The 21,953-nt window shown below is 39.1% G+C and overlaps 3 protein-coding genes across 3 annotated transcripts; 1 reads left to right on the top strand and 2 right to left on the bottom strand.

Annotated features, from left to right (window-relative positions):
- Positions 1-1,671: 1,671 nt before the first annotated feature.
- Positions 1,672-10,634, top strand: LOC139727576 (monocarboxylate transporter 12-B-like). Its single transcript, XM_071638558.1, has 5 exons — positions 1,672-1,761; positions 2,527-2,641; positions 8,095-8,345; positions 8,934-9,522; positions 10,513-10,634. The coding sequence occupies exons 1-5, from the start codon at positions 1,672-1,674 to the stop codon at positions 10,632-10,634; spliced, it is 1,167 nt and encodes a 388-aa protein (XP_071494659.1).
- An 834-nt stretch (positions 10,635-11,468) lies between these two features.
- Positions 11,469-13,479, bottom strand: LOC139727575 (neutral cholesterol ester hydrolase 1-like). Its single transcript, XM_071638557.1, has 3 exons — positions 13,242-13,479; positions 12,829-12,892; positions 11,469-12,330 (listed from the first exon to the last, which is right to left on the bottom strand). Exons 1-3 carry the CDS (start codon positions 13,477-13,479, stop codon positions 11,469-11,471), a joined length of 1,164 nt encoding a protein of 387 aa, XP_071494658.1.
- Positions 13,480-17,583: 4,104 nt separating this feature from the next.
- On the bottom strand, positions 17,584-21,953 carry LOC139727552 (arylacetamide deacetylase-like). The gene is made up of 3 exons (XM_071638533.1): positions 21,704-21,953; positions 20,609-20,672; positions 17,584-19,639 (listed from the first exon to the last, which is right to left on the bottom strand). Exons 1-3 carry the CDS (start codon positions 21,945-21,947, stop codon positions 18,844-18,846), a joined length of 1,104 nt encoding a protein of 367 aa, XP_071494634.1. The 5' UTR covers positions 21,948-21,953; the 3' UTR covers positions 17,584-18,843.

Below are 21,953 nucleotides of genomic sequence, written 5' to 3'. Positions count from 1 at the left end.
AATCATGGACGGAATGTTGTAATAAAGCACGCTCAGTTTCATTTTAATTTGTGAATCCCTTCATTGTTGTTGCTCCAGTGGTTTACATCTTGTTTTTTGTGTCATTCATCTCATTGCACGGATTAGTGAAGAAAAGTGAGAGCTTGAATAAACCCTGTATTACCATGATTACAGTATACCTCTTTTCTCAGTTCCCACTGTTCCCAGTGTGTGCTTTCTTTCCCATATCTAGAAAGGTTAGAAGGCTCCATTTGAATCGAGTTATACATCATTTTAAAGCCTAAGGTCTGTTCTTTCAGAATCCCCTGCTGCTTTTAACTAGAAGTCCATGTCTGGCGACTTTTTGTTGGTTTTGTGACGCAGGGTCACACACACACACACACACATATGTATATATATATGTATATATATATATATATATATATATATATATATATATATATATGTGTGTGTGTGTGTGTGTGTGTGTGTCTGTGTGTGTGTGTGTGTGCGTGTTAGTGTGTAATACATTATTATATTCGTGTAGGTATATATATTACAGTTGTACATACCAATATAGAACATCTCCAATACATCCTCGTCATTAATCATGGCCTGTTTATAATCAATTTTATTAGCAAACTAACTATGGCCTGACATTAATTATAATGTTCTGTGCTGAATCGTCATCTCCTCCTGTTTTTTCTCCCTCTTTCTATTTAGAAATAAATATTATTTACAAAACCATGGAGCAGTTGTTTAAAGGGACTGTACAGTACTGGTTGAGGTGGGGATTCATGTTATGAACATTCCTAAGCGAGATAATGAGAAACCTCTTATGAAATATGAACGAGTATCCTAATCTTAAGAAGGATTCAAGGTGTGGGTGATGAAAATTGGATTTCAAATGTCTGAGATATCCAAAAAAGTGATAATGATAAAAGGCGACAGGCGATGCCTTTTATTAGGATCTCTTTGTTTCACCTTGTTTTCGGATATCTCAGCCATTTCAAAACCGATTTTCATCAAATAAACGTTTGATACCCCTTAGAATTGCATGCTCTTTGACATCTCATAGAGTGGTTTCTGAGTATCTCGCAAAACGTTAAAAGCTAAATCCTCACCTCAACCAGAACTGTATACACACCCTTTAAGCCTGGGACTTTTTCACTGCTAGATATCTGACCTCTCCGCAAAAACCTTTTTTTTTCGGTTCTCGATATAGTGCTTTTCAAATAGTTTGTCCAACTGACGTTTGCAGGGCACAATAATGAATACTGATCTACATACCTCCGCGTTGATCAGTTGCCTATGGCTTAAGTGCATGACAAAAGTAGAACATATATGACTTCTTATCCCTATTAAAACTCAGTGAGGCTTCACATATCAAAAAAGAAATATGAATAAAACTTCCACAGCCCTTGTCAGCATTCACTCATGCGGGATCGGGTAAAGCAAGTGCAAAGCATCGTCCTTCGTAACTCTCGCAGCGGTCTGTTTTGCGTGTGGTAGTTACAAAGCAATGGGAGATTGTGAAACCATAGAGTTCAAACACCATCTACACTGCGAGATTGCCGATGCGCTATGGTGATTTGGCAAGTTTCATGAACACTCACTTCTTACTCGGTGTTGTAAAACTGTGTATTTGAAAGCCGTTTGTCCATTACCTGCTCATACTGACATCTCCAGAACATGGATGGAAAGCGCTCGGAAGGACGATTCAGATGGTTCATATTGCTTGGCTCTTCTACAATAGCCTTTTTAGAAATGGGACTTTTGAAGGTATGGATAGCTATTTACCCACTCCCTGACCCACCTTAAAATGGAAGGGAAGGAAGTGCCTTCATTGTCATATAATAGTTAGACTGCTCTCCTCTCTTTTGTATATAACAAATTGTTTACTAGTCATGCTAGTAATCTACAGTCTAGTGGATCTTTTTTTTTCTTCACACAAGCTATCTAGATACGTTCTAACAGCAATTTAATAGTTAAAGTTGGAAATTGGACTTGTCACCTATTACGAGTATATGCTGTATCCAAAAATATCTACTTTCCAAGCGAAATACATGTTACATGACATTTTAGTTTTAAAAGATCCTGAATCCAAAATTGCATTTTTAGAAACACATTGTCTGGTATATGCAAGCTGACTGAATTGATCCGCTGCCTAGCTGTACACAGAATGACAGTTAAGATTTGATGGCTACACATTTCTCAGTGTTATGTGGTCTATGACTTCATTATTCAATTACGACTTGAAATTACGCAAATAAGTGACGTCAGGATCGAAAGTTCACTTTTCAAGAAATTAATTTGACTGAAACTTAGTGGTGTGGTATTGGGCTTGGTTACGAAATTGTGGAGTTCAGCTTTGCCACCTTCTTCTCCTCCAGGGAATCGATCTCCAATTCTTCTGTGTTCGATCTCGAGCAAGAGGGAGGTCGATGAAAAGGAAACAGCACGACCCGTTTCTTACTCATTTCCGGAAAAAAAGTTCCTATTTTGTTTCTTTTTAAAGATGATTTTTTTTTTCGGGTATATTTTTAGACATCTGGAGTGTTCCTTGATGACATTTTGAGGGATCTGCAGGCCTCCACTACGTTACTGGGACTAGCGCTTGCACTCTCTCATGGAATCGCCATTGTCTGTGAGTCTAATACCCGTATATCTCATGGCTATATCTGTATCTCTATTTATATACCATATATATATGTATATATAATATATATATATATATATATATATATATATATATATGTGTGTGTGTGTGTGTGTTTGTGTGTGCTTGTGTTTCTGTCTGTCTGTGTGCATACATAACTGCATGTATATCTACTAGGTGTTACAAAAAAAAAACCATGTCCCACTTTTGATCCTTAATAGTTCAAAAACTACGATAACAGATAACACTGACATTCATATATGAGCATTAGCTGAATAGTGCACAATTTTGTTGAAGGCGATTCAAAAGTAAGATCATAAATCAATGTAATTTACTTCAAGGTGAATTTTTAAGTTAGGGTGAAGATTTTGCTCTATTTTGAACCCTTTGTACAGGGTCAGTTGGTGTGTATGGAAGTGTGTGGTTAACACCAGGCGCGCCGGAAGCAGTTTTGGATTGGAGGGGGGGGGGGGGGGGCAAACATTGGAGGGGGCTCAAGATTAGACCATGCATATTTTACACAATATACACATACACACACACACACACACACACACACATCTATTATATATATATATATATATATATATATATATATATATATGTATATATATATATGTATATATATATATATATATATATATATATGTAAAGTGGCGTACGGTGGGTCGAAACATGGGGGGAACCATTAAGTAATTTTGACGGTCTGTATGCTTGTGCGTGTGTGCGTAAGCAATAATGGGACTACAATACATTACGGAATGTAATACATTCAACAACGCAGTCATTGAGGAACATTCTAAGTTTTCCTTACATGGATTATGGAATGACGGTGTGAAACGATCGACAAATTATATACTGTCAGCAGCATAAGGTGAATGGGATAACAATAAAATGCGAGCGAGCTTGAAAATTTTGATATTCTACAGTTCCAAAACTGGAGTTTTAATTGTAGCTATACCGGGTGTCCCTAAAAAAGCGGAACGGTGGATTTTCAGTACCTTGCGTTCTAAAAGTGATACATATTTTGACATTATTAGAAAGAGCATCCTCCGCAGAAGACCATGATACCAAAATCATTAAATTTGGTTCAGTACTTTTTATTCTACGCCAATTTCTGTAAATGCAGTCATTTTCAATTTTTTGCGACTTATGAGATAATAATTTGGGTGCGACACGCGTTCCATACGGTGAATTGTGTAAGCTCGTTGATCCATGTCAACAAAAGATAACGCTTTCATATTGGGAGCGCGCGCACACAGACACACAGACACACGGTTTTTTCCTGGCCCGTGCCCAATGTGAAAGCTGTATCATTTGTTGACATTGATCACCGAGCTTACACAATATTCACCGTATGGATCGCGTGTTGCACTCAAATTATTATCTCATAAGTCGCAAAAATCCGGCGAAATTTGGCAATGACTGCATTTTCAGAAATTGGCGTAGAATAAAAAGTACTGAACCGAATTTTATGATTTTGGTATCATAGTCTTCTGCGGAAGATGCTCTTTCTAATGATGTCAAAATATATATAACTTCTAGCCCGCAAGGTACTGAAAATCCACCGTTCCGCTTTTTTTGGGACACCCGGTATATTTTGCTTTGGAAATAAATGGGGGCGCATCGGGCGCAACTGCTGGCAATTATTGGCAGCAACATTAGGAGAATGGCATAACGATTCAATGCGAGCGAGCGAAGCGAGCAAGCTTGAAAATTTTGACATTCTACAGTCCCAAAACTGGGGTTTGTAGCTATATCTTTCACTTTGGAAATTAATGGGGCGGCGCATCGGGCGCAACTGCTGGCAATTACTGGCAGCAACATTAGGAGAATGGCATAACGATGCAATGCGAGCGAGCAAAGCGAGCGAGCTTGAGAATTTTGACATTTTACAGTCCCAAAACTGGGGTTTGTAGCTATATCTTTCCCTTTGGAAATTAAGGGGGGGGGGCATCGGGCGCAACTACTGACAATTACTTTCAGCAACATTAGGAGAATGGCATAACGATTCAATGCGAGCGAGCGAAGCGAGCGAGCCTGAAAATTTTGACATTCTAGAGTCCAACAACTGCCGTCGTAGCTATATTTTTCGCTTTAGAAATTAAGGGGTAGGCGCACCGGGCTCAACTGCTGGATGCGAGCGAGCGAAGCGAGCGAGCTTGAAAATGTTGACATTTTACAGTCCAAAAGCTGCCGTTTGTAGCCATATTTTTTCCCTTTTATTCATATATATACATATTTATTTTATTTTCTTTGTTTATTTATTTATTTTTATTATTATTATTTTTTTTTTTTTGGGGGGGGGCTTTTTTTTTTTGGGGGGGGGGCAAAAATGCGCTTTGCCCCCCCCCCCCCCCACTTTTAGGCGGCCGCCCCCCTGGCCCCCCCCCCCCCCCCCCCCCACTTCCGGCGCCTATGGTTAACACCCACACAATGATCCTAGCCAATGGCGAGGGTGTGAATACTTTATTATTTTGAGGATTTCCATTATCACCAACTAGTCTCTATTTATCGTGAAATGTATTGTATGCAAGCACATATTATAAACATGTACTTATTATTTTAATGTCCATGCCGTTCACCCGTTACTATGAATTCAGACTAGCAGTGTCCAGGGCAATCCATCATGAATATTATTAATAAAGCATCGTTGCAAGAGACCAGAAGCCTGGTCAGCTAGCTCTGAACAGGTGGTATTGTTCAGGCCATCGTAAGCACACACCCACATAAACACCATTGGTTCCTGAGCAAAGTTCAAGTTTTGTAAAGAGAGTTAAAATTTGACCACAATGCCGAACCTAACCTGGTGAGGCCAATACCTCAACAATATGTTGGTATACACAGAGGTGATAATAATGGCAGGGCCATCTGGTAGAGCAGTGGTTACACTGAAGAGACTACCCTAGATATAAGAACATGTTATGATTATTACTATTATTATCATTATTATTATTATTGTTATCATTATTACTATTATCATCATTATTATTTTCATTACTAGTCATTCAAATGACTTATGCTTGCATATTCAAATCACTTCCAACTCAAGTGTACACTATTCAGCCATTACTCATGTCAATGGCGGTCTTATCTGATTTATAGTTTTCGAACTTTTGAGGATCAGAAGTGGGAAACGTCTTTTTTTTAACATCTCGTATATTCCAATCCTTTATGAGGATATGATAGTGTATTTGAGCCCAGTGATCTCACGTTTATTTTAATACCTTCTTGGTAGATCACTAATTGACGATTATCCATAATCAATTGGAGCTTTATTATAAAACAACTAACGGTCAACGTAAGTGAAGAATTATGACGTGCTGAGTCTGCATGAAACGTTCTGTCTAATGTAGTGTACTCCTTTTAAAACAAACACGGTGATAAGTAAAATTCAGGCCCAAATATTATCATCTATACATTTTTATGCACTTAATTCGTTCGGCTATAACTAAATTTCGATATAAAAAAACAAACAAACAAACAATCAAACAAACAAACAAACAAACAAAAACCTGTCTGGACCGAAGACCTCGTTAAAATGAGTACAAGTACAAATACAATTACATTTACAATTACCACATACCTGACATAGTGGATGTATGTGTGTCTTGGTTGAATAGATGCAAATGAGAGGGAGGGGGCACTTTGAGTACACTTTGAAGACAGTCTTGAGTTATACACAGCCAGGTAAATTTTATTTTGACTTCTTGGGGCAGAATCATCCCACGTGATTTCTTGTTCCTGTTTCTCGAAAAAAAGAATGAACGCAGATCCACAAAAGCATGCATAAACTGATTCACAGCTTGAATTCCATGATGGGAAAGGATTCCCCAGTGGACGGCAGAAGCATTCGAGCATGAAATGTTTTTAACAATTGTGCAGTTATTGCCATAATTTATCTGTAATGATATCAACATACTAGCCAACTATTTTACAAAAGATTAATAAATACTAGATGCTCAGATTTTTCACTTCTTTGAGAAATCAAAAATCCATAAGAAAAACATATTTTATAGTTTCAAATCAACAAGATATTACAGGAACTCTGTTAGCATCTGGAACCATGTAGCTTAGATATTTTTTTTCAAACCTGAAAAAAGGTGATTATAGAACACCTAAATATAGGTCCTTGTCATTCGATTGGTTGTTTGATATTGATCATTTGTCCCATTCCACTATGACGTCATCATTCGTGCATTTGTGGCTCCATTTACCGTGCAATTTCGGGTCCATACGATTTGCTCCATTGCACGCGATCTCAGATTCTCTGTTGTTTCTAAATCAATAAAACATGAAATGACAAGGAGCTGTTTTAGGCGTTATATAAAAAAAATAATAAATGCTTTTCATTCGTGCTATAAACAGAATATTTCATTCGGTGAATGATTAAATCTTTGATCCATTCAACCCGGCTGCACCTCGTTGAATGGATCATTTCATCTTTTTCACCTCATGAAATATTCTGTCCATTGCACTCATAAACATTCATTATTTGTATATTAGTAGATATAAAGAGAGAGAGTTATCCTCTTTTCGTAGATGACATCAAATACAGTGTATATTTAATTGCGCAATCCACTCTTTCCCTCTTCTGAATAATTACAGATTATTTGTGTCCAATGTTTCTTCGCGTTATGTCGCTAAGGAAGCTGACCCTGATTGGGAGTTCCCTTTCAGCGGCTGGTTATATAACAGCCTCGATGTCGACAAATGGTGTCCACTTTTTATCGAGCATGCTATTTACAGGCGAGTAAATCATGTATCTTTAAGAATGGCTAACAAAGGCAAATTGACCAGAAAGATATATGACATATATGAAAAATGAACTGAAAGATGTATTACATAAATGGAAAATGAGCAGAAAAAAAAAATCAATGGAATCCCCCGGGATTTTCTAAGAATCCGATACGTCTGACTTGCTCTTATCCAATAAAGGCAACGAAAGGCACTAAGTGGTGTTCGTCACAAGCACCTGCAGATCACACCTGCTAGTTTTCATTTACTATGTATCAAGAAAATCGGTGCTGTTCATTTAAGTCAATCATTTTTGCCTGTTTCGAAATATTTGTCACTAGATATGTATTAATGCAATTTGTTCGATTGACTTTGTGTTATATACTTTGGTATCTAAAAGAAATGAAGAAAAATCAAACTCAAAATCAATCAGGCAAGAGCGTCTAAATGCAAAAAAGATTGTCGTTTAACTTTAATATTTATCTGTAAGGTGAATACACTATTTAAAAAAAAAATGATTTTGCCCCTTTCACAGAGTGTCAACCTCAAAAGATTGCGCAAATGGTGTCCTTTTGTGCTGTCAGTATAGGAATTTTTACGATGAAAATAGTTGGGACACACTGTATATTATATCTACACGACACAAACTTCAACTCGATTATCAAGCAGGCGATTATTGTTTCTTTGTTCATTTCTCATCCCTAAAAATGTCAATTCAGGAATTGGCATGTCGGTCGTTATTTTTCCGGCACATGCCAGCCTGTTGCTCTATTTCCCCGACATGTTTAATGTGGCAACAAGCGTAATGTTGACTGCCGGAGGTCTTGGCATGATGACTCTCCCCGTAGCAGCCGAGGAGCTCCGTTCAACCTACGGATGGAGGGGAGCTATGCTCATCCTGGGCGGTTTTCAACTACACCTCCTTCCTTGTTGCGCCCTATTTAGGCCACTTGAGGAGGAGAATCCACAGGTGAGAGTCTTTAATACATTACTAGCCTAATCATCTGCTGCAGTTTTGCTAACCTATAACCGTATATACACTCATTACATGAATATCAATGAGTTCAACATTTAGCGGTGAAGCGATAGCCCTGGTGGGCTACCAAAATTGATGTCGAGCCACCAAATTTTCTGGAAGGTTATCTTTTGATGGCCCGATCAAACATCTAAGATTTTTTTAAAGTTATGTTTCCTCTTATTTCGGGCCAACACATTTCTTTTCTGTCCACCAAAATTTCAAATTCAAAGATTTTTTAGGTCAAAACGGACCATCTGAGGGAAAAAATGCTACTGTCGATTCCTGATATACATTTAAAAACCAAATTGTTCATTTGATATACATCCGGAAGTTCGGCAGAGAGGCGTGACTTCAACAGCAACAGCATGTGACTACTGTGTTCTCTCAAAGAACAGCATATCAATAATTTTCATAATGTAAGCAAAACAGCTTATCAAAAATATAAGCCCAAACTTTTCGTGAATGTCGTAAAGCACACTATGAACTTTCTAATCATACACGTGTATCTTCTTTTTGATTTCTTTATGTTCTTCAAACTAGGATTCGGATCAAAATGGAAGTGCCGATGACAGTTTCACTCATCCCGCAAATATCCTCGAGGACAACCGGCCTAGTGAGACGAGATGCATGGCAACATTGGTGGAATGGATACAGTCATTCATTCACCTAGATCTATTTCGTCAGTTTCCAGCTTTCATAGTGTTGGGAATCAGCTTCATGTTCGGCTTCGTTCCGTACAGCTCATGGATTATTTTTGTCATCCCCAATGCGCTGTCGAAAGGCATTGTTCTACAGCATGCGGTGCTGCTTGCGACTTTTGGCGGGAGTGCAAATATCTTGGGAAGATTGTTCATCGGCCCGTTTTCCCGCGCACAATTATTTCCAGATTATTTGGCATTTTGTGTGCTTCACCTGTGCTCTGCCTCGGCCTTTTTGTTAAACATTGTGGTAGAATCTTTCGCAGGACTAGCCATGCTGTCGGTAGCAAGTGGCTTGACGATTGGGGCATCCACCGTCTTGAACAGTGTGCTAGCGAAGAGCTTCGTGTCTGAAGAATACGAGATAAAGGCTTTAGCCATATTTTACTTGGCTGCCGGATCAGGGGAAATTCTTGGCGGATTTATGACAGGTGAGTATGACGTACATGTATTCCCTGTTAAAGATTAGATGGTTACAGGAATCCAGGTACATTCACCTTTCATGATTCTAGCTATTTTATAAAGGTTACACTTCGTTATTTCGAAGGTACATTATTCCAAAGGTTTGTTATTCCAAGAATGAAAAAAAAAACTAAAAAGGTTTGTTTTTTTCCCCCGGAACCTTCGATATAACAAACCTTATTTTCATTTTCGGACTAACGAACCTTCAAAATAACGCAACAAAATACTGTTCGTAATAACGAACCCTTTATTATTTTCGGATTTACGAACGTGCATGTGTAGAGAATGTGTGGGTTTCCGAATGAAGAATTACCTTTGAAGTAACGAACATCACCAATCAAAGGGGTGATATGAAGCATGATAGATAATGCAGTACAGTATGAATAGTAATCACGTTACAACGTATTATAATTCACATAACTCCCTTAAAAAAGTGAGTAAAAAACATAACAACAAACAAACAAACAAACAAAAACCGCCTCGTATCATTTACCATTTGTTGTTGGTTTGTTGTTGCTGTCGTGTTTTTGTTTTTTTTTGTTTTTTTTTTTTGGGGGGGGGATATTCCCTTGATTATAGAGTTTTGCTTTCATCTTATACCTCGGATAATGCATGCAGAATTACATGTTATGACATGGAATTCCGAATTTCATAGAATTATACTTCTGAAATACCAAGCTGTAATCTATAAGGCTGAAATCGATGACGTATCAGTATATAAAGCTTTTCGTAGTGGGTTAACATGATTGAATTACCGCAATTGCCCAATCATATATTTCATATATGAATTCTATCTGTGTAATGAATTAATCCTAATGATATCATCATTATGTTGTCATTAAAAGGAGAAGCATGGATAACATGGAGATGAGGAATGACGTTATGACATTAGAGGAGGACATGTATATTAACCCTTTTTTATTTCGTTTAATTCCATTGTTTCATCTTCGAAAATCTAGGTGCAGTTTTCGACGCCAGTGGCTCATACAACCTCCCCTTCACGCTATGCGCTGTGGCTGATATTTTATCCGGACTGCTCACCGTTTTGGCGGTATTAATAGCCCGTCACCGTGGAAATTAAGCAGAGTTAACAAATAGCAAGGTAGCCGAATGCAGGAAATACGATTGGACTGTGTTGCTAGAATGTGTTTTAAATGCTAGTTTGGTCAACCAGGACAAACAAAAATCCGTTCTGTACCCTATGAGTGAAATGTGTGTGCGTGGGGCAGGAAGGTAGGATAGGGAAGGGGATTTGTTTTTGAATCTGTTTTTTTTTTTCTGCTGTTCATGTTTTCGAAAGCAAGGCATTAACATTGATCACAATGATCAGTAAATAAATCAGGGTTGATGGTAAATGAAATTCATTAATCTCTGAAGTTTGCAGAAGATCAGGATGACCATGATGGTTACCGTGTTTCCCTGTCATTAACTTTTCACATTCTGTAAAATTGTTTGTTTGTTTGTTCGTTCGTTTATGTTCGTGATTGTCTACACACGAGTTTATCGCTACTTAAATGATTTAAAATCTCGTATAATACATTTTAATTTATTTTATCATCCATTTCCGCATACATTTATTCCCTAACAAAAGCGGGAATCTCGGAGTCTTGCGCAGTATTAATAAGAGCAATAAAAAATCGAGATTTCAAAACAATAATGACTTTTCGAAATGATAATACAGTCATTACTTGTCTTCTGATAGTATTTCAACCTCCAAATGTAATACAAAGTATATTGAAAATGCAAAGTATCCATCACTACAAAGCTTCGTGCTTATGGAATTCAATATCGTTGTCGAGTCTACTTTCATCGTATTCAATTCGTTTGATTTACAAAGTTCTCCATTTAACAAAGTAGATTGTGATTGTTTTCGTAACCAAGTACAATGTACAGACAACTAAAGGCATTATGCATATCAGATATTGTCTTTGATAAACTGAACAGCAGCCTTTATCATTTCCACACCCGTGGGAGAAATTTTCAGTGGACCCAATGCCATCAAACCGTGCCAAGTCCCCAGATAGTTTCTCCAGGTCACTTCGACACCGCTTTTCTCCAAAGCGTGCACGTAGAAAATCCCGTCATCCCGTACGCTGTCGTAGTCGCCAGTGACAACGAAGGCCTTTGGAAGGCCCCGAAAGTTGTCCCTTAAAAGAGGGGCGTTGCGGGGGTCGAGGATACACCCACGGACCTCTTCCCACAGTGTGTCATTGCTGGCGTCAAAGTGACTCTGTGGTTTATAAAACGCCTGATACTTCGCGAAAGAAAATGCGGCGGATGTCGGCTGCACAGGCACATTGCTGTATTTAGGATGTTTGGGGATCTTTTCGAGCATTTTGAAGATGGTGTCGTGGTTGAGAAGTTCCTGGTATGTGTTCGATTGTTTCAATTCACTGCTGGTGTGCATATTTGCCATGAGCTGGTCTAAGAAGGACTCATCTATTCTTCCTAGGCAATATGCGGACACAAAAAGTGTGATTAGCCTTCGCGGCGAGTCGCTGAACGTATAATCGTGGTACTGGTACGACGGCGTGTTGAAGTCGATAAACTGGAGCCAGGGATAGAAAAGGACCTGCAGCTTAATATTTGGCAAACTGGGGTCGTCATAGACGGCTTGCACAATGCTTGCAGCGACTTGGCCACCTGCGCTGTCACCACCGACGACTATTCGGCTTGGATCGACGCCGTAATCATGGGCATGATTTAAAAAGAATTTTGTAACAGTCAGGGAGTCCTCGAAGGCAGCCGGGAAGACGTGTTCGGGAGCCAGGCGATAGCTGCAAAATATATTTTCAAAGATTTTCAGCGCAGTGAAGGTATAAAAAAAAAACCAGAAGAAGATTCTGACAATGGTAAATTTTGCACCAAATTTATACTTACAGTAGGGCGTAGGGCTTTATCAATTCCTGACAAACGCTTCAAAGACGTGGACTTCACAATTAGCAAGAAAACAGTAACTACAATGTAAACACCTGCTGAATTTTATATTGTACATACCTTCTCTTTTCTCAGCCCAGAGACTTTACAAACGCATGCAACATATTCCCTAATATTATTATTTTCAAACCATGCTTAAAATAGCCTCCTTCTTTCCGGTTAAAAACCTTGGGATCAAAGGGCAGCTTTATTTGCTCTCATGAAATACACATGCCAAAAACTTGTTAGAAGAGATTCAAATCATCATGGTTACAGCTGGGGGTTACAGGTACAAGATGCAAGAAAGAAGTGTTCAGGTTGTTGCTCTTTATCCAACTGACAAAGAAGAAAATACTCACTCTATCGCAACCACCACAGCTCCTAGCTCTTCCGCTAGCTTTCGAGTCACGTGACCATGGAATTCTTCGGGGAAAAACGAGACAAATCCTAGTTAATGCCCTATAGTGATGCGAAGCTCCCTGTCAACCCGCAGTCGTTGCAGTGCGGCATCATTAAACTCAAAACCACGGATATTACCAAAAGAGACAAAGGGGTTTTCAATATTTCTCTTTTCTGAGTAGATGGGTGCGATCAATTCAGTCTTTGCAATCTTTTCTAATTTCCCTTGAATTTGTCTTACTTGATAGTACTTTATGGAATTTATACAACAACGCATGAAATGACATTTCTTATATTTCTCGTACTTTAAGACAAATAAGTTGTGTTCAGGATGTCTAATGCTAATACGCAAACAGTTACTCCCAACACTCACTTGCGCTCCCGACAATGTACCCGCCTCCATGAAAGAAGACGAACCCAGGCAGTGCTTCGGAACCGCGCCTCACTGGTTCGTAGAGAAGAACTTTCACCCCGTCAAACTCGGTGTAGCGGGCGGTGATGTGTGAACCGCGAACCTGCGAGTCGGCAGCGGGTATAGCCACCTCCGTGAGAAAACGGGCCGTGAAGACGTAGTTGTTATCCAGAGGATAGAATAAGCGGCAAGTCCCCATCTGAATGCATGTCAAAGACAAAATACCCGTGTATCTGGTGAGCAATATCGGTCAATCGTGATGGTCTCATAGTCAAATGTCGTCGTGGTTGTGGTCAAGGATAGTGGTCATTATAGTGCTCCAAATATAGCGAGTTATTTTTTTTTAATCAAATGGAAATTATGCAAGTATGTTACCACTATCTACAAATGATTGCATGATATTTGGTAGTTATACGGGACGTAGTGGAGGATTTTCTTGTTTCATTCATTGTTCCATATTCCACATTTTCGTACATTCTACATTCCATTTGATCTATAGAGAAATAGGTTTAACAAAAGGCAGTTAAATGTAGGCCCGAAAAGAAAAATGAATATCTACAATGTATGGATAATGTGTAATGCGGAGCCTACACTAAAAAGCAAAATCTGTACGATGTAGGCTCCATAATAATGAAATAAGCGTTAATGTTTCAATGACGAAAAATGCGCCCAGAATGCAATGAAAGAGAGGGAAAAAAAAAGGGGGGGGGGGGAGATGAAAATAAGAAATGAGTGTGAGGAAGGTAAACACTTAAATCTATACGCACCATTATTTTTGCCAACCGAAACCCCACAATCGAGGCACGGTAGTGCCACGGATCCACGAGGTCGTTAGGGACGCGGACATGGCAGAGGCAACCCACGAGGGTGATGATTACGATAATCCCAAACGCTTTTGAATTAGATATTCTCATTTCAAAGGTTGTTACTGAGAGTGTAATATACCGAGAAGAATGTCCGAAAGGCTGCAGATTCGTCCACCCAAATCGTCACACGTGGCAGCGTGACAATGTACCCGTACCAATGAGCGGACTCACAACAGCGCAGAAATCAATTCCTGCAAATCAATGTGTACGAGAAGGACCACCTTTATAATGACACGCCTAAGTTCACTTCCCGTCTTATCACTCACATTTCACCTCAGTATGTATATGTGGAAGATTGGAAACAGTTGCTTGACACGGATTTATATGTGTATGTGTGTTTGTATGAGTGTATGTGTGTGTATGTGAGTGTGTGTACAAGAGTATGTGTGTGTGTGTGTGAACTTGTGTGAATGTTTGTATATAATATGAATGCGTAAAATGTATATGAATAATACATGATAATGCGCAGTTATGAATGAAAAATGAGGTACAACTGTGTGTACACAACTGTGTGTACATCAAAGAAACTTTATTTAGATTCGTGTCTCTTCCAATAACATGCCAAAAAACCTCTATGTGAAATGTATTTAAGATTCATGTACCTATCTTTATGTCAAAATAGTAACGTAAAATGTGTTATCTTGCTGTGAAGTCAAATATCGTTTTGGTGCTACCTGAATGACATTGCAAACAATAATAATTGAAGAGCTTGTTTCCTAAAGGTCCTAAATCCATAATTTTCAATGGACTGAGCGCCTTTTGGCAGCAAGCTATTCAATTGCAGATTTGATACTCTTAATTTAGACTTTTGCATTATTCAGGGTGTGTGTGTGTGTGTATGTGTGTATGTGCGTGTGTGTGTGTGTGTTAGAATAGTTTAGTCTGAAGTTCATGAAGCAAGACTCAAAATGTGCTCTCGCAAATAGAAAGACCAAGCAAATTTTTATATTGTGTACACTGAACTTTGAAAGTGGTCATGAACAGCATGCAGACGAGTCGAGGAACTTTGCTTGGTTATTGTTGTTCCTGTGACGTCAGACGGTACTTGACACATGTCAAAAAAGAAAAATGCAAACAAGGCCTAGATTTATGATAACTCACAATGTCAAATCCTCAAGGTTATATCACACTGGTTAGCTTGGATCGCTAATGTTCAGTTTCGTATTACATGTATCATTATGCTCGCTTTATTGAAATGAAAGTGTCATAGTGAATGTGGAATAAAAATGGCATCAGGGATCAAATAGCCTTTGTTTTAGGATTGTGCCGGGGTACAATTTTCCTGGAAAAAAGTAGGCGTGTATATATAGGCCCTATTAGGAAGTCATACTGTTTTTTTTTTCTATATATGATTTTATTTGATATTAATAAGCGTTATTCCAGTCAGGATGATATTGCATTTTTCACAAGATTTTTTTCTCTTCAAATGAATTTAGAATTGACTCTGCTTATTTTGTTGTTACTGTTGTTATTGCTGTTGTTCTCTAAGGCATGTTACATTGGTTATGATATTCCTCTACGTCCCTTGTCTATGGTATATAAACGTCTGTTGACGATTGTACTTTTTTTCTGTGAATTTTGCTGCTGGGCTCAGCTTATCATCTCGGTATAATAATGTCAGATGTGTAGAAAATTATGTTTGTGATTCTGATGATATTTGTGTGTCTCGAAATATAACCCGTAGAATGAGTATCAGTATAGCGGTACCGCGGCCGTCACATGGTAAAAGGGTCTATCTTGAGAAATGTTACTTTGTAGAAAAACGGGCTGATAGTTTGGTGTACATGTATTTATATCTCTGCCTTTTGTGTTTGTAAAGCGAATGGCTTGTGCTTGTTATGTATTATGAAAATATATACATAAAAGAAATGTTTTAGAAAATTTCATCTCAAATGCTTATTTTAATCCAGAGTTATTACAAAATTTATATAAATAGACCGTTTTACTCTGTAACTGCTAACCGGTACCTGATGTGTTATTTCCTAAATTCTGTCGTGGACGTTCAACTGTCCCCAATTCATCTCTACGCTCTCTCACTTCTTTCTTCTCTCCTCCAGCAGTCTATTTAGTTCTCATTTACAATCACGTTCTTCCAACTCTATATCTACCTGCTTTTACGGTCTACATTGGGTGGATTTCTGTCAAAGGTGAAGGTTTATGCTATTTTCCCGCTATTATGTTTCGCGCCACGACTGAAATCGTGGTCTTTATCTTAGATTAATCGTGTTGATCCTATCAGATCTTGTAAGAACTTGATGTCTTTCATGTCTATTGTTTTGATCGTAGGATACTTTTGCACAGTTCAGAAAATTTCCACGAGCAACACGATTAAACATGTTAAACGTGAATCGTGATCACCACTTATAGATCTCAACAGATCGCATCAAATCGTGCTTCAAAATCGTTATCACATCGCTCTGTTGATATGCGCCGCGATCATCTACGATCTGTCACGATCAGTGACCCTCGGGTGGGTATACCATTGCTCACAACCTGACAAGAATGACTCACGTGATGACATGAGTTGGTAAGAGTAGATACGAGTAGATAGGGAGTAGTGAAATGTTTGGGTTTTTTTTTTTGCTTTAGCTTTTGCTTTTGTTTTGTTTTGCTTTGTTTTGTTTTTCACGGAGTCTTACGATCTGTTTCGAGTTCTCGCGCGCAATATACCGGACAAACCATGTGTGCGCCTCATTCCACGATTAAAGAGAGCATATCCTCACTGTGAACTTACTTTAGCTAAAAAGCCGAGAGAACAAAAGAAGTGAATTAATCGTCTTTACCAGAAATCGAAATGGCAGAATCGTACAGTTCCTCATGAGAAATAAACCCCTCTCGAGAAAAAGCTCAAAAATATCATCCAGAAAGAGGATCAACTTATCACAATAAAGTAAACAAACTTCCACAATCAACTACATGTATACGAATGGCTATTGGTGGCCTTTGTAACGAATCGCACGAAAGTGGGAAGCTAGTATCAATGTCAATAGTCCGACACGTACACCTCACCATTCAGAATGTGACTGTCCGTGTTCACACATGAGAAAATATCAATGGGATACTTATTATGTCACGACTTTGCCCATATTAGAAGAATCGGGCTTGTCTAGTAGCACTGGTCATAAGTGGTCATTAAACACAAATCATTTGATGAAAAAGGATAAATGTATTCATTTTTATGTTTAGCATCCAAATGAAAGGGACGATGTCGCAGTGGCCTGCGTGTTATCGCAATGAATCCGTGCGGCTTAGCATTATAGCTTTGACGATAGGCTTCTTGATATTATGGTTTGTCCTCACCAAATTTTTAGAACAGAGCGGATCGTGTTGATATGCAAATTAACCCACACGACCGGGTATAACTCGTAAATTCATACACCATTGGCTGAAATTGGATGTCTTGTTAGTTTCACGCACTGATTCACACGCAAAATGGACATAGGGACAACATGAACTCTACAGCGCTTTTATGCAAGCAACTAAATACGCAACAATCACATCTGACTTTATTGTACAGTAACGTACATGTTTAATGTACTGAGCATGTGGGTGCGTTTAAAAATAACGTTTAAAGTTAATTTACCCCTGCAGTACGCCATTATATATCCGTGTTGTTACTGCATGCATTACCTTAGCATTATTGTGTTAATAATTATTAGACCCATCCCTCTTTCCTTTTCTTGTTTCATCGTTTTCTTTCCCTCCTTTCCTCCATTTCCCACTATTCACTAATACTAAAAAGTGGTACTATGGTTCATTAATACGTGACCCTTGGGCCCAAATTCACGAAGGTGGTACAAATGAAACCGTGGTTTAAACCATGGACAAAAAACATGATGAAATGATTGTTTTGCAACGAAAGGACAACATTTTGTAAATAAATGAACATTTCGTCCACGAAATGATAATTTCGTTAAGGAAACGGCCATTTTGTCGACGAAATGACCAATTTCGTAACGAAATATTCCGTGCGACACTTGGTGCTGAATTGTTTTTGTCCATGGTTTAAACCATGGTTTCATTTGTACCACCTTCGTGAATTCGGGCCACCCTGTCTGACTTTTTATGAGTTCTTTTCAGCTTATCGAAACACTCTATAATATTTGCTCATCTATCAATTTAACCCTTTGGTTACTCAAACTTTCTTGTTTGCAGACTTGCTTGCGACTACATGAATTCCTATTATGGTCTCTACCATAGCGCAAATTATTGACGAATCAGATAAAGATGGACATGTACTTTGTATAATATCATGAATATTGTATATTCAAGCTTTCGCTTAAAAGGTTTTAACTGTTGATCAAAGTGCTCAAGTGCTTGAAAAATATGATGTTGAAATAAAACTCATGTCAGATGATAGCCTCGCAGGACCCCAATTTGCGTTATCATTGGGGACACTAAATCTCATTAATGTGATCTCCTAGCTACGGCAATTAATTCAATCTATCTCCGATTCTTGCCAAGTCGTCTTCATGTTCGATAGCTTCGACAGTCTCGTGCATAACCCTTTAAACATTATTTCAGATTTGTTACATCATTACTTCTACATTTGCCTTGTTCTAAAGATGAAGATTGCGCATCTTGTTTATCATTCCTGTGTTAAGGCTGCATGGGGAGACGTAAGGCTACCCAAAAGGACGTAAGATATCTTACAACATATTTTCAGTTATCACGGACGTTTTCTTTTCGTTTTTGAGTCAGATATGTTCTTTAGTGTACTTTATGAAGTCGTTTGCCATCTGTCGTCCAATCACAAAAGCGCTGTCGCCGACCCACTGTATGCCGTGAAATCCATTTTCATAGTTCACCCACTCGACAGGCACCCCTGCCTTCTTTAGCCTGTCTGCGTAGAAGATACCCTCATCCCGAAGAACATCGTAGCCACATGTGGCTATGAAGGTGCGTGGTAGCTTTGTCATGTCCTCGCGCAGGAGCGGCGAAAACTCTAACGATGTCAGCACGTCTTTCATGCTCTCCCAGGTCTTCTCGTTCCCCTCGTCGTCGTCCGGCGACGGTGGTCGATAACAGGCTGGCTTCATGTGCGATGGTATGATGGAGTGGTCAAGAAATGTGCGATACGGCAACGAACGTTTGAAATCTCTTGACGTGTGCTGATTGGTGGATATCTGCCCCACAATGGACTTGTCCGTGCTGCCCAGCACTGCCGCGCTCATGAAGTTCGGCATCAGGTTGACGACATCCATCAACGTGCCAAACTTGGCTTGCCTCATCTTCTGGTACGACGGTGTGTTCAGGTCCAGACTCTGCAACCACGGGTAGAGCATGACTTGAAGCTTGATGTCGGGCACCGAAGGATCGTCTGCAATCGCTGCCGACACAGCCGCTGTGAGGAGCCCTCCAGCACTATCTCCCATGAGCGCTACCCTGCCGGGATCAACGCCGACTTCTTCCGCGTGCGAAAGCAGCCACTTCGTTGCTGCAAAGGTGTCGTCGAAGGCGGCAGGGAAAGTGTGTTGTGGAGCCAACCGATATCTGGTTAAAAAAAAGACAGGAAAGAAAGACAGGATACAGAAGAAGAAATTATACCGAGATCATTATGATCATATATAATTTTCGTAATGAACGGTCTACCGCTGTGTTTAACACTTTCATAAGGCAATTAAACCACGAGTCTCTAAAGATAATGATAATGATAATGATAGTGATAATAATGGGGATGATGATGATGATGATAATAATAATGATAACAATAACAATAATTTTTGCTACTGCTCTCCAAGGGGGCCCTACCATTATTATTACCCTAGCTTTGCCAGGTACCCATTTCATGGGTAAAAACATCTTGTCCAAGGACGCGATAGAACTCTTGTCCTCTGTCCTCCAATTGGGAGTCGGGAGTCTTTTATGTACAGCGCCTCCTATATGTGACACAACTTAGATTCAATTACTTATGTCATTAGATCTGTTTCCATTATTCACTTGATGATAAAGCGTGGAACTTCTCCAAAGCGACTGAAGAGCTTTACACATGTTGCTGAATTCTTGCAAGAGTAGAGTAATGCATACTGGCAACTGCCTCTGAATTTCTCTGACTCTGGTTGAGCAAAACACATCGATACAAAATCTCGAACACAGTTTGGAGATTTTTCCTCGAAGCACGATGTGAACATTAATTTGATCTTTTATGAATTCATCGTAAGAGTTGTGTGATTATGGCATCGCACATACCAGCTACTTCGGTAAGACAGTATTATTTTCCAATTGTATTGTTAACATTCAAATTGCACATCAGCCTTCAAACTCTCTCTCCCGTAATATTTCTTCTACAAGACCGGAAGTCATATCACGTGAGGGAATTTGTATGTTAGAGCAGCAATTCTTGTATACTTGGGGTATAGAAGTTAGCATCTCCTAAACCTGAGGCCGAAAAGGAAGTCTTTTGTTTCACTTATTGTGGAGAGAGCATTCTGATACTTTCGTATTCCTAATGAGATCACTTACGACACAGCAATTCCAATGATGTTGAGACGTTCGGTGATCATGCGCACACCTCTGTCATAAAAGTCTATATTTGGAGGGGGAAAAGAAGAGATAAGAGGTAGTCAAGATATTACGGTGGATTTACTTTAGTTATATGAAAGGTTCCCATAACAATTCTATTAAACCTCTCATATTACATAGTTAATAACGTTTGCTAGACAGAGTAATCTCACATTGCACAGGAAGAAAGAGGAGTGCTATAAAACGAAATGTTTCATTATTTGGAAGAATATTTGGAAGACATTGCACAGGAAGAAAGAGGAGTGCTATAAAACGCTAAATGTTTGATTATTTGGGGCCTAAGTGAACTCTCCCTATAAAAAATAAGGAGCACAAGAATGTCGTAGTCATATGGTAGTGAGACAGAATCGCATTCTACGCACGTCAAAAGAATCCACGCATTGAATGTTATGACGAATTTATTGTGCTTAGTCTTGAATTCAGTCACATATATGCATTTATACGTATTTACTCTTATACCATACAGTTCACTAAGTGCTCGAATGTGCTTTAGGCCTATTAAGGTTTACCTCGGGAAGGAGTTCAAAAAGTTAAAATGCTCACAATTTAAATAGGAATAGTGGTTACGTACGTTCTCTCTCTTTAGCTTAATCGTTAAGGACGGGCTGATTTTGCTATACAACAAGCATTTCCCATTAACATCTTTACATGAGTATACTCGTGACTCGTCTTCAATGGGTTCATTGAGAAGCGATTTTCCGACACACACAAAAAAAGCTATGAGACTGCTTTAAATTTAGGCTGAAATAAGGCTATGACGGATATCTGTACAGATTCAGCGGAGCGTGTCACACTGTTGAAAGCCCTGTACATTTTCCCGAGTGACTGCAAACACTAAATATAATACTCTTGTTTTCACTTGTAAGGAGGCTTAACACACAGAGCCGTGGTGCATGCATTTCGTTTTCATTTGCAAGGCGGATTCCATACCAATTTTGTTTAATCTAGTTCAACTGATAGCCTCTGCAAAGCATAAACCGGAGCATAGTGTTGTGTTAATCTCTAAAAACAGTTAGAGTTAGGCCTACAATGTACCTATGGTTCCGATGACTAACCCTCCTCCATGTAGGTACAGGAAAGCGGGAAGGGGTACGCCAGGCACCCTGTCTTTTGGTTCGTAAACCCTGACCTTTATCCCACCGAAAGAATCCAGGCGGGACTTGATGTTCGACCCGGGGACTTCTGCTGGCGGAATCGGCGTCGATGTCATGTTCTTGCTCCATGCCTCCATCATCACTTCGTATGAAGATGAAGGGCGCCGGAAGTCACGTATGAGCATCTTGAG

The sequence above is a fragment of the Diadema antillarum genome, unplaced genomic scaffold (assembly GCF_040938485.1).
Source record: "Diadema antillarum isolate AM-2024a unplaced genomic scaffold, OU_Dant_1.0 seq00000136_RagTag, whole genome shotgun sequence".
Taxonomy (NCBI): domain Eukaryota; kingdom Metazoa; phylum Echinodermata; class Echinoidea; order Diadematoida; family Diadematidae; genus Diadema; species Diadema antillarum.
The sequence above is the reverse complement of the archived record's forward strand: the minus strand, read 5'-3'. Positions and strand labels throughout refer to the sequence as shown.

Bases quoted from the DNA above. Each gene is read 5' to 3' on its own strand.
- LOC139727576 (XM_071638558.1), top strand. From the start codon at position 1,672: ATGGATGGAAAGCGCTCGGAAGGACGATTCAGATGGTTCATATTGCTT. The intron at 1,762-2,526 runs GTATGGATAGCT...GTATATTTTTAG, and splicing joins TAGAAATGGGACTTTTGAAG to ACATCTGGAGTGTTCCTTGA. The intron at 2,642-8,094 runs GTATATCTCATG...ATGTCAATTCAG, and splicing joins TGTCTGTGAGTCTAATACCC to GAATTGGCATGTCGGTCGTT.
- LOC139727575 (XM_071638557.1), bottom strand. From the start codon at position 13,479: ATGGGGACTTGCCGCTTATTCTATCCTCTGGATAACAACTACGTCTTC. The intron at 12,893-13,241 runs GTGAGTGTTGGG...TTTTCCCCGAAG, and splicing joins GTACATTGTCGGGAGCGCAA to AATTCCATGGTCACGTGACT. The intron at 12,331-12,828 runs GTGAGTATTTTC...TATATTTTGCAG, and splicing joins GCTGTGGTGGTTGCGATAGA to CTATCGCCTGGCTCCCGAAC.
- LOC139727552 (XM_071638533.1), bottom strand. From the start codon at position 21,947: ATGCTCATACGTGACTTCCGGCGCCCTTCATCTTCATACGAAGTGATG. The intron at 20,673-21,703 runs GTACATTGTAGG...CTCCAAATATAG, and splicing joins GTTAGTCATCGGAACCATAG to ACTTTTATGACAGAGGTGTG. The intron at 19,640-20,608 runs GTAAGTGATCTC...TTTTTTAACCAG, and splicing joins ATCATTGGAATTGCTGTGTC to ATATCGGTTGGCTCCACAAC.